This window comes from Corvus brachyrhynchos, unplaced genomic scaffold (assembly GCF_000691975.1).
Source record: "Corvus brachyrhynchos isolate BGI_N302 unplaced genomic scaffold, ASM69197v1 scaffold255, whole genome shotgun sequence".
Lineage (NCBI taxonomy): Eukaryota > Metazoa > Chordata > Aves > Passeriformes > Corvidae > Corvus > Corvus brachyrhynchos.
Window position 1 is genome coordinate 6,114,940 of NW_008238358.1, and position 12,647 is coordinate 6,127,586.

The following is a 12,647-nucleotide window of genomic DNA, read 5'->3' on the forward strand; positions in this document are numbered from 1 at the left end:
TGCTGAAGACAGAATTGTCAACTATTTTTATTTATAGAAGCCCTAAAAAACAAAATCGAGTTTGCAGAAATGACACAGAACACAACTCCAGCTGTTGTGCATCAGCAGTGCTCTGTTTCCTCCAATTTACAGTAAAAGAGGATCTGGCCCACCCAGTGGTGTAACAAACATGGCTAAATATGCGTTACTTAGACCTAGCATTAGGGGCCCTGTGCTAGATTTTGGTGAAATGCTTTGTGTTCAAATGGAGAATTCTCAGTCACTGAATGAGGAATCAATAGAGAAGGTTTTTAAAGGCTCAAGGGATTCCTGTGTATTAAAATCTACTTTTTTTTGCCTTGAAAAATCTCACTCATAAACAGGAAATTTAATAAAGATGCTTTCTGGTCTATGGCTTAACTAAGATGAAGAGCTGGCATAAATTTGGAAGAGGTTCATCCAACTTGAGAACCATGAGTCACAAAACAGTACTTTTTTCAGATATGCATGAGAACAGTTAGTCATCCAAATTCATGACAACACAGTAGTAAAGGGCCGGGGCAAAACCCCCATGAGACAAAAGCCTGGCAAGTCACCAAATTCCAGCAAGTAAATTTGTCCTAAAGATACTGATGGAACTCTGATGGATTATATTCAGAAACTATGTAATATATCCCAAAATTATAGAGCAATCAACTGGAAGTATAATCAGTGAAACCACTGGATCATTTCTTAATAAAATTACATTCTATTTGTTTTGTCAGACAAAGCAATTTTGCTCTAAATTAAGCTCTACTCCTTCAAAGTTTACTCTTACAATTTCAATAATAGCAATCACAAAAAATAGCTTCTGAAAAAAATACCTTTCCATAAATGACTACGTTTACTGATCCCTTTAGGATAATGTACCAAGAAGTACCTTCTTCTCCTTGATTAAATACTACAAGAGAGAGAAAAGATTTTGCAGTTAGAATATAGTTATTCAAAATATAAATGGGCCAGATTCTGCACCCAAGAAAATTTAAGGTAACTCTACAGTCATATAAATGTCTACCTCATAAAAGGGCATACTAAGATTTTAAAAGCAATTGCCTCCGAGAAAAACAATTCATACCCATATAGGAGTTATTTTATTACACTGATGAGAAAGTTGCTTTTCTTTTCTATGACAGTTCCAACAACTACTTTATCAATAGATGTCAGGTTATCAATTACTAATTAGCACACTGATTAGATCCCACCAGTAGCACCATGTTCTAACCTAGTTCTCTAGTGACTGTGAATTTAATATTCATTTGCTAGAACTTCTCAGTATTAACACGTCTGAGTAATTTACCATTTTAAATCCTTTATTTTGTGCAGGAAGATTTTTTTTTAATACAGAATTATACTAAAATACATTTTAAATAGAGATTGGTCGAACCAAAAATTCTAGATAAAAACACACCCAAATTGTAGGTGACACATACATTCAACAGAATTAATTTTAGTTCTGTCCCTGCATTTGGCAACAGACTAAGCCAACACTTATTACCCTAGGTTTTAAACACTAAGTGACAAACAAGTTTGAAGAATGCATCCAAGTTTTGCTCTTGTCATTTAAACATTAGGAATTCAAATGTTCATGACACAGGTGAGAAAGAAGATCTGACAGGACTCCATTTACTTACAGACTGTTCCTGCTTTGGGATGTGACTCAAAAATGAGGACACCTGCTAATTCTCGTTTTACCTTAAAATAGAGAGAAATTAGAGTTGTTATATGTATCTCATTCCTCCTGGTGATGAGGTCACATATTATAGCCCAGTTGTACTTTCCTTCCCTCTGCATCATTGATCAGTCATTGGCCTGCTTCACTTATCTCCTAATTCCTATTGATTTGCTTTACAGAGCTACATTTCCTGGCTCCAAATGGCTCAGACAAGGGCATCTTTAATATAAGGGCCTCCACATCTTTCTTTGTACACACACATGTGAAATGATCATAAACAAGACAGAAAGTTTCAAATGGTAATAGTTAATCTGTTACAGAAGATAGCTAGTGATTGTCACTTACTCCATGGAAGTATTCCTATTCTTTCCTGAGAAATCAGTACCTTCCCCTTACTGGCGTAAGTCTGTCTGCTTCTGCTGTGTCAAGCTGTGAGGCACAGCCATCTGGACCTGTTGAGTCCCCGCTCTGCCTCACAGCTTCCCAGGCAAAGCATCCAGCTCACTACCTCTCCAGAAACTGGAGAACGTGACACTGCCCTTGGTGTCAGCCTGCTCCTTGCTGGGTTTGTTTTGCCCTGGTGTGATTAGCTCTGACTGGGTGGGCAGTTGTCTCTAGTGAGACACTGCTCACAACCACTTTTTGTCACTGTAAACACTGTGTTACTGCCACAAAATAGCACTAGCACTGGGAATCTCATATGATCCTGAGTTCTTTTGTGTGCTTTACATCTCTCTTCATACAACCACAAGTCTCCAAGGACTTGGAGGTCAATTTCCAAGCAGCGGGATTCATGTATTTGGAGAATGTCAGCTGGTGACAAGCCATTTTTCAGAGGTACTACCATGTAACTTAACCATGCCAAATACAGATCAAAAGCTGCCTCCAACATGTATTTACTAGTACTATTTTCATACCACTGTCTCGGTTGTTTAAATTAAAAAAAAAATTTAGGCCATGAAGAAAGACTTGGGAAGGAACTCTTAAATTCTGGACATAATCCAGATGAGAATCTGATGGCTTCCACCCATCTCCTAAAATGGGTGGAAAAATTTGGGTACTGATGTACTTAAAGGCACCCACCCAACCTGGGTGTTCAGCCACCAAGTACAAACATACCCCATCAGCCACCTCTCCTAGAGCTCTTTCTAGACAGCCTGGGGAAAGCACTCTCTGTTTGCAGCCTGGAGAAGAAGAAAGATAAATGGAGGTGTTTGCACAGGTTTTTTTAAGTACACTGACCTGTGAACACACTCACAGGCCTGTGACTTCTATAGCACTTAGCTCACCAAACTCCTTTATAACTTCTGCTCAAAGGCAATGACACTTTCATAAGGACAGGAAATGCAACCCCATTAACACTGCTCTGCACATAGCAGAGAGCATTCCTATCCATTTATGTCCCCAGATGTCTTCTCAGTTGATTCAGTCACTGGCCTTTGCAGTGAATGAATTGGCTTGATGAAGCCCAAAGTTTGATTTGTTTTTAACACTGTATTATATAATTGTTTTTCATTCCTAGATTAACTTCACAGGCTTCTCTAGCAGGGATTAGTTCACTACCATGCAACTTGAGTTTTATCCATTTTACTTTCTGCTGCTTGTGGCATATCTAGAAAACTTATTATTTTAGGAATTATGCCTTACTTAAAATAAATTAAACATTCCATTTCCTTTCAAGTCGATTGACCATTAATCTTCTGGTTCATAGAAGCAATGCTGTCTGTTGTTCCTCTAAGATTTCCTCCAAGCTAGTTATGCTTTCTGTGTTCTGCTTTAGTTCATGATGCACGTAGTAAGCTGGCATTTCCAGACCCTTACTGAAAACATGGAATCATCTGTACTTCAAAATGCCAAGTATTCTTTGCAGTTTGTATCATTTGCCATACTTGTTCCATATGCTACTTGCTGTGGATTCTGACCTCAAGTTTGTTTTTCTTCTGAGCTGAAAATATTTTGTGTTTCAATTTTTTTTTGTTCTGGGTTATGTCTGCAGTACCAAGAATTTTCTCCACTTCCTCTCAATATCTATCTTGGGTAGTTCTTTTGTTTAACTTTTAAAGGGTCATTTCTGGGTCTTACAGTAGTCTTTCTTTAAATACTTTTTTCTCTACATTCCAGGGATTTTTAAGGATTTTGGATGGCTGTTCCCATGTTGAAGAATACATCTGCTGCAGGTAGCTCTGCAGGTACCTTGGTTTGCAAGCTGCAGTTTGTCTGCAGATTGAGCTCTGTGTGGGAGCCCAGAGAGTCAAGAGGCCATGAACTGCCAACCCTTTCCATAGCACATGGCACAAGTGGCACCAGCCAGGTGCATGGACACTAGGAGACACAGCAGGAGCAGAGGACACGGGAAGAGTGAGACTTGCGCGTGGTGGGACTGTGAGGGGATAAAAGCCCAGCGGTTCCTTCATGGGGGTTCCCTCCTCGGAGGCACCAGCTCGAGCTGTTTCTGTGTTACTACACTGTGAATAAATTGCTTTATGGACCAAGATATACAAGGCTCTGCTATGGGAAACTCGGGGTGGAAGCAGTAAGGAAACCTGGTCTGGCTGTGAGAGTGTGGGATGTGCAGGAGTCCAGCAGGACCTGCCAGGTCACTGGAGCTGCCCACTGTGAAGGGGCTCCAGTCCTAGCACTGACAATCTCTGGTGTTGGGGCTGTGACTGCCAGAGTCTCACAAATGGTCAAACTGGGAAGTTTCCTTAACACCCATGCAATTCAGATACCAACTCTGAATGCCTATTTTTTTTTTGAAAAATACTGTTCAGGTTTTTATATATTTGCATGGAGTACTATCTTTCTGCAATGCAGCTTCATAATTAGCTGCATCTGTCCAAGTTAACTGAGAATGACTGAAAGTAACAAGAGATTCCAAAGAAGGTATTGTCAATATGGATCTACTTTCTGACTGGTTTCCTTTTCCTGAAAGCATCCACATCTTATTGCTACCAAGTAAAGTCCTATTTAGCTTGTTTCAGTTGTCTACAGTGTATCAACGATGGTGAGACTTTAAACAGATGCACTTTCTTGTCCATTCAATTTATTCTGGGTTCTCTGCACTGTCCTTGACCACTTCAGGGAGAAAGTGTCTGATGAGCTTTCTTTCACTCAATGACCAAACTCCAACCAGCAAGCACTGCACAGTGTAATTCTTCCTCCTAACTGGTTCAAGCCAAGACTCCTTACAGAAATCAATTCTGCAAAATTCAGTAGTACCAGTACCTTCACTTACACATAGATAAGGACCCAGGCAGAGGCACCTGTGCCAAGTGAGGGAGACAGGGGCTGTGCAGAAATACTTGAAGAGAATGATATCTAACAGACAACCTACACCTGCACAGTGCTGGAGTGATTCTCACAGACGGAATAAATTCTTTGCATGGAGAGTATAAACAAAAATGGTTACAGGCTCTCCAACTTTAATAAAGCACCGGAAGTAAAAATTGAGCCTCCCTTTGGTGATGAGTTAAAATTTTAAAAATTACTTACTGTAGTAGAAAGATGAGATAAGGCCTTAATGTGGAGAAGTTCTTCATATATAAATTCTAAATCATCTACAGTTCTCTGGCCAGGGCTATAGAGAGAAGATAAAAGGGATAGCTAAATGCAATAAATGCCCAAAATAAATACTTCAGAGAAGGACAGAACAACACAAAATGCTGTGGTACTGTGTAGTGAAGGGTACATCCTCACTAAACAGGCACTGAATGATGTTTCTGGCTGGAGGACTGAAACACACAAAGGATGGAAGCTCTGTGAATGCTACCTGAATGACACGGAGCAGCAGCCATGGCAACCACCTTAGAGAGATCCTGATTAGGCAGCTTTTCTTATTAAATCAAGTGTTCTGTATATGTATAGAATGGTCCCATAAATCGGAAATGGTACATAAAGATTTGCTCCTTTCAGAAGGACTCCTGAGTGTGGGGCATGTACTATTTTTCACATGCAGCACTAATTAGTTGTAGCAAACAGGCAGTAGTAGTGGTTTGTAAAGGAGTGTGTGAATTTCTGCTGAACAAATTGGAGATGCAGCAGTGCATCTTGGAGGACAGCAAACAACTGCTCTACAGTTAATGCTGAGTGCTGCTGTTTAGCCACAAAGGTAAATAAGAACCACTCAGTAGTTTCAGCTTCTCTCTCTGAAAATTACAAGGCATTCCCATTACCAAAAAGCATGCACTGATGAAGGAATAACTCTTATCCAGCACAAGGAGCAAGGAGGCTGGGACTGTGGCTGACATAATTGCTTTTCTGTAACCTACACAAAATTTTCTGATTGCTAAAGAATTTTCTGATTGCTACAAATACTGTAGGGACTGCAGTGTGTCAGAGATGCTTTGGAGGATCTAATGAACAGCACATAGGAGGAGTTGTAGGAGCTTTTGAGTAACCCCCAATCTTTTTCCCACTCACAAGATTCTCTTCAGTTACAGTATCTAATACAACATTATTTTCTAAAAGGACAAATTCTCCTGTCATATAATTTCAGACAGCACTTTGGAGTGACATATGGAAACACATAGGAAAAAAAATTCCTTTAAAGCATTATTTGAAGCTACTTTTACAGGACTAAGTCCTTCCAAACAATATGGTTTAGATTTGTGAAAAGCAGACTGCAAGTACTTAATTCAGTGGGCCAGGAACAGAAGAAAAGAGCAACAAAGACATAAATTTGGAGAGGGAGAGGATAAATTTAAGATGTGAGGCAATGGGATACAGGAAGTCCAGTCTGGGAGCAGGAGTTCCAAATGAGGTTTACATGCTCCACCTTTACAACAAGCACAGTTCTAAACCCTGCTGTCTGCAATGTGTGGTGTCAAAGGAATTAACAGCACAGTTGAATCTTTGGACAGCCCTAAAAGAAAAATTACAATGTACCTTTCTGACAGTTTTCCTCTTAAAATATCAGTATTACAAGAGACTAGAGGATCAGGAAAGCTGTATGAGGAAATACTGTGCTCTACAGGTTTTCTGCCTAGTCACCTCCTGATTCAACAGTCTGTCTACATCATGTGTGAGGCACAGGGAGTACCCAGCTGTGTCACTCTGGAGTTATATTGCATCTTTTTACAAAAGTAGCTTGATGGAGACTTCTTTTAGATGAAAGAAGGACTGAAGAAGTCACAGAAAACAAAAGGACAACTGACATGTCTGCTAAGCAAGCTTTACTTTTCTTCTGTTCTTCACCTACCAAGGACATGCATTTATTATTAAATAAAGACAAATTTAGAAAAAAACCCATTCTGGATGAAATTACTCTTTTCTCATACAGAATTGCATAAACTGTTAAGGGAAAAACAGAAATTAGTTTGGTACTGCTATGCCCTCTAGTGACTCAAAATACTCTATTGTATCTAAATCTGGCTTGAAATTACAAGGCTGACACTCCTGGTGATTTATGCGGGGCAGCTTAATTAAGTACAGCATAAAACTAAGCCAGTACTAGCTAGAAAACAAAAGGTAAGGATTTTAACAAATAATAGGGAAGTGGCAACTGTATTACATGCCTGCAAAACCAACATGTCTTGGAAAACACAGTGTAACAAATTACCGAATTTCTACATTAAATCAAAACATAAAAGGATGATGTCTTACTACATCAGATCTCTATCTGATGTAGTAAGACAAAAGGATACACTCTTCTTTCAGCATGTCCATTTGCTTCCTCTGTTAGCACATTGGAAGGACTGACAATCTGTAGTGGATATCTGTACCTAGTCTTTACTTCTGCTCCTGCAGATGTCACGTGGAGAGATATTAGGCATCACCGTGTCTTTAAAACCTGTGTGGTGACCCACTGATGTTGATTTGTAGGATCCTGCTGTGTAAAGACCTAGTTTCTGCAGGGGACACATTCTAACAGCAATAGCTGGTTATAGAGCGGATAATAAATGGAATAGGTAGGGAATGAGGGTACACATTAATGGACAGAACTCAGGTGATATTAAGTGATCAATAAAAACTGTTCAGTGTTTGGAGAATTTACCAAGGTCAGACATACTGAGCTTCTCTGTGACTTGGATGTTGACAGTAATATAGTACTTTGCCATTGATAAGCCATGTATGTCCAAGCAATATAATTGATTATTTTTATTATACATCTAACCAGAAAATTCTCAGATAATAAGAAAAAGGGAAAAGATCAGAGACCTCACAACATTGTGATTAAGTGTCAAATGCTCTCTACTGAGAAAAAAATGTGCTAAGTGAAGTCACCAAGAATATGTAACACAGATTTATTATTTCAGTAACACTGCTAACTTACTTTAGCTAGGGCATTAAAAAAGAATGTAATCCATAACACCATCTGAGCTAAATACTGTTGTCTGATGAATATAACTCTTCCTTTAAACACTCCTGTTATTATTGTGTTGAGCTTTGTATTACAGCATCCTATTCAATTAGGGTTTACTATCAGGACATATTTTCATACTGAAGGATGGAAACACTTAAGGAGGAGCTCTGTTAATTCTACAGTAATTTTTCCAGGGACTTGTGCAAGGTCTGCACCTGTGCTCCAGCCATTATAAGGAGCAGAGAGCTGTGTTTGCTACTTCACAAAAAGCTATTTTCACATTCAGTATATGTTTTTCCAAAGGAAAAAAAAAAAACACAATAGCAACAAGAGCCTGCCAAAAATTTCCCTGAGCTCTATTCTGTTTTTTAAACTATAGAACATTCTTTCACAGTTTGACAGTTAAAATGCTGCAGTTAATGTAATAAACAGAGAATTTTTTAAGTTGGCTGTCAAAACAAGTGACACTTTTTGTTAGAGATTTTCAGATTTTGAACAATAGAAAGTACCTTTCAAAGCAACAGCTTCATTATACAATCAAATTCTCAAAGTAATCTTCTCATCAAAGAATATTGTCTTATTTCTTTCAGGGTAATTATCTGAGTTCTGCAACCTCTCTGGAAATGGTTACTGTTATAAAATGCAGCTGTGTTGGTTTGAAAATTGTGGGTCCTGCTCAGGTCAGCTAGAGTCAGCATCTCTGAAGCCTTGACAATTCCTTTGAACTTTTGGCAGCTGTAACAGTGTCTAGTCAAAACTAGCAGGGCTCTGAGGATTCATGGAGATTTTAACAGCTCTGCTTCAGCTCAGCCCAGGGAGGATTTTCAACTAACAAAATCATTATGTATGTAAACTGAATACTAGAACTAGTTAATATGGTCCCTGGCAGTACAAGCTTACTTCAATGAGCAAAGGGCTACAAAAGTAAGCACTTTCAGAAATAAGGAAAGATGCCAGATGAATATCAGTCTTGAGAAAACCTTTCTCCTCACTATATTCCATGAAAATCTCCTATTAGTATTCTTTCAGGTGATGCTCTGCAAGTGACGACACAGAGAAGAGCAGTACTTCCCACAGCATCTCTCCAGCCTTTCAGCTCTGTGTAAGCAGTCCAGATGATAATCAACATTTATCCTGCCAGAGTAAACTTACAATTTGCTGTTCTGAAAGCCATGACAGAAAGCAAATATAGTAGGCAGACAAAACGCACAATAACCTAAGGGGAAATTCTCCAAGGAATGACCTGCTCAGTTGGCCTGAGGCAAAGGAGAGAGCGCAGAGGGTCACAGCCCACATAGCATTGCTCAGTCTCCTAACGACTGGTGTCTGCTCAGGGGTTTTGCTCCTCAATGGAAAAGGCACAGGACACGTCTGCAAGGAAACAAGACCTCAATTCCATGACACCCTAAGGGTATATGGAAACACCATGCTCTCAGTCTGCCTTGTCCATGTATTTTTTGTGACAGAGAGCAAATGCTCCTTTGGTTGTGTTGACTAGATCTCTAATAAGCAGAAGAAAGAGAATGTATACTTCAAAACTATTGCTGCATGGCAGTGTTGCCTGTTTTTATAAGCACAAGTGTCTGATGGCACTTTTTGAAATTCGATGCTCTTCGTCAGCTTTTGGGGAAGTGCTGTCCAAATGAGCTTATGATCTAAACATAACACAGGGACAAGAATGGAGAAGGGAAAGGATACAGATGGAAACAGAACAGGAGCAAGAACTTGTGTTAGGTGATTCAAAAATCTTTTACTATGAAAAATGTTCTCACACTGTAGGCAGGGTCCACTCCTATCCCATAGCAAAGACAAACTTTGCCAATGGCCTCAAAGTAGCAGGATCCAGCCCTGTGTACTTGCCCGTCTTGGATGGACCCTTACAAGTAAATCTTCAGTGAGAGAGAGATTAAGTAATTCCTTATTCTCAGTGCACTTAAGTAGCAGTAAAATATGTCTGCAGTGGCCACTAAACACTACCTGCTTAATGCTTGCCTTCCATGGAGGGTCAAACAGAGTTTATACTGGTTGCTTTGAAGTCACTCTAAGGCTGGCTGTAAAAAAGGCCTTTAGCAGTTTTCAGTGTGACCAGGGTGTGTTGCTGAAAGGATGGTTAGCCAGCCGAGGAGAGGATGTCATCTGATAGCTATCAGGTTAGGCAGACATCCTCTGTGGCCTAGGTACAGAAAGCTTTTTTTTTCTCCCCCAAGTATTGATTCTATAACAATAGGAATTGATAAATAAACCCGCAGCCACATTTCACACTTTGCTAACTAACTACAACAGGCCAAGTCCAGCTTATCTTGATTCAGTGAAGTTCTACCAAGGCTGAATCCAATTAATGGCTGCCACTGACAACTGAAAGTACCTGCTGTGCTGCCATCCTACCACTCTAGTCAAAATAACCGAAAGCAGCGTAGCTAATTGAATGACACTTCTAAACACAAAGTTGTAACAGAGCAGGATCCTGCTATTACTAGCAACTTACTTTAGGGAAGATTCAGTAATGAAAAAAAAAACTCGTAATGCAGCATTTTCCTGCAGGTGAGTATGATGGCATTCATGAACTTTGATGGGTATTCTCAATACACAGTTCAACTTAAAAGCATTAATGAGGACTGGAAATCACATAACGAGAATGTAAAAACTTCAGAGGCTGGACAAACTGCCACTGAAGTGAAATAACTGCCCAAAGGGCACCTGACAATAAATGTATGTTTCTCTTGTTTCCATGTCATAAGGAAGACCCATAATATTAACTCATTATTCTGCTTACGGTTTCCTGAGAATCATCCTCATATGAGCATCTGGCCCAATCTGAGAGAGAAGCAGCATAGTATCCTGTAGCTCCTCATCACACTCCTTTTTCTCTTCCTCAGTTGGCAAAGGGGCATCTTCACGTTCATCATCCAAAAATCGATAAAATAAGTACTTGTCTTGAAAGTGGTGTTCTTGGTCCACTGAAAACAACGTAACACATCAAATACTAAGTGCTCCTCAATGAAGCAAACCTTGAAGAAATCTGTGTAGCATCATGTTTGTCACAGATTATTTAGGAAGGGAAAGAAAGCTACAGAGAAACCGTAAGAGCATGAAACTATTTCTCACATATGTCCAAGTTATGTAGCTTGAAGGGTACACTTTTAAATTGTGTACAAGTACTTTCCAAAAGGCTTCCATATAAGTGTGTTGTGGGTGTGTATACATACGTGTGTGTGAACATGTGGGGTTTTTTCTTATTAGTTCTATTTTCTTATTGTTTCAAACTATTTCATTTAATCAAACAAATCACACTGGGGCAAACGGTTACCTTACAAATCTCTAAGAGGTATTCTCTAGCATGAACACTTTTCTCTACATGTTTAGACAGGCTGACAAAAGGTAGCAAAAGCAACTAAATTCCTTGTAATGTAGCAGAAATGTGTATCATCAAGGTACAATCCCAGGGGCAAGTTCATTGACCTGTGTCCTGGTGGAGTAACTTAATGGAAGGACTACCAAGAGAAGACCTCTAAAGTAACATTATGATACTGCAAAGGACAAACACTTGGTCTTCCAAGCAAGTCAGAGTGACGTGTTGAGTTGGATACTCTGATGCAGCTTGCAATAGCTTGCCCTGAGAGTTCAGGGGAATACATGGCAGGAATTAAAGCTACAGCCCTTAGGGTAAGGGAGCAGTGGAAATGATCTGTCTTTCCAGTATGGAAATTTCTCCCTGGGATATGGGAAGCACAACAGACGATAAATGGGAGTTTACTGTAATAGAGATGCTCTTCTGAATTTAATAAAAATGTACGTGCAAAGCTTCGAATATGAATATTGCTTTAGAAACCTACCCTTTTGAGGGCTGTAATATCCTGTTACCAACTAAATCCTGCCAAATGGAAACTGAAAGTCAATGTGAAATGCAATCGGAAAGCTAACATAAAATCCCAGATCTCTGCACTGGAATGTCTGGTGTGCTGAATTTGGGAACCCCTCCAAAACCAATGGAAATCATTCCAAAATGATGGATCTGAGCAAACAGAAATACTCACATTCACTTCTAAATACTGCACATCTTTGATGAAGGTTAGTTTTATGTAAGGTAATACATCCCTTGGTTTTGGCCTGAGTGCTATCCAGCTCGTCTTACAATATAAACACAAGCCAGTGTACTCCTAAGAGTTATCATTATAAATTGTTCATTTATGATCCAATATGCTCGTAAGTTAAAAAAGCATACTGGTAGCAAGATTCAAATAATACTGAGATGCAAATAATACTGCCTGTGTGTTGCACTTGCACTTAAGAATGAACAGGCTGCTCTGTGGCACTTTTTTTGGGCTCATAATCCCTTTCTTTTTCATGGAAAAGAACTACAGAGGAATTGATGTCACACACTGCCTGTATTTTAGTCAAGATACTGATTATCTTACCATGGTTAAGAACACCTTCTTCCAGCAGTACTTGCCACATTCCAACAGCCTGGGTTCGTAAATGGACACAAGGACTTTGCTGCATCATCCAGTCAACTAGTTCTGTCCCCACACAACATTGCCTGAAGGACAGATAAACAGACAGGAATGAAAAGGAAGCTAGCCAAGAGAGAGACTGCACACAGTAACTGCCAAGGAAAGTGGCATCTTGAACTCTGTATAAACTTAGTCAAATTTCCCT

General features: G+C 39.5%; 1 protein-coding gene across 5 annotated transcripts in view; it reads right to left on the minus strand.

Annotated features, from left to right (window-relative positions):
- Positions 1-12,647, minus strand: part of RAPGEF4 (Rap guanine nucleotide exchange factor 4) — a 158,617-nt gene that overhangs the window by 45,246 nt on the left and 100,724 nt on the right. For all 5 annotated transcript variants that reach the window (XM_008634754.2, XM_008634756.2, XM_017735607.1 and 2 more), the window contains 5 exons: positions 12,407-12,528; positions 10,765-10,948; positions 5,183-5,267; positions 1,650-1,710; positions 843-919 (listed from right to left, as the gene is read on the minus strand). In XM_008634754.2, the coding sequence (XP_008632976.2) occupies positions 843-919; positions 1,650-1,710; positions 5,183-5,267; positions 10,765-10,948; positions 12,407-12,528 (529 nt within the window). The remainder of the gene's footprint in view (positions 1-842; positions 920-1,649; positions 1,711-5,182; positions 5,268-10,764; positions 10,949-12,406; positions 12,529-12,647) is intronic.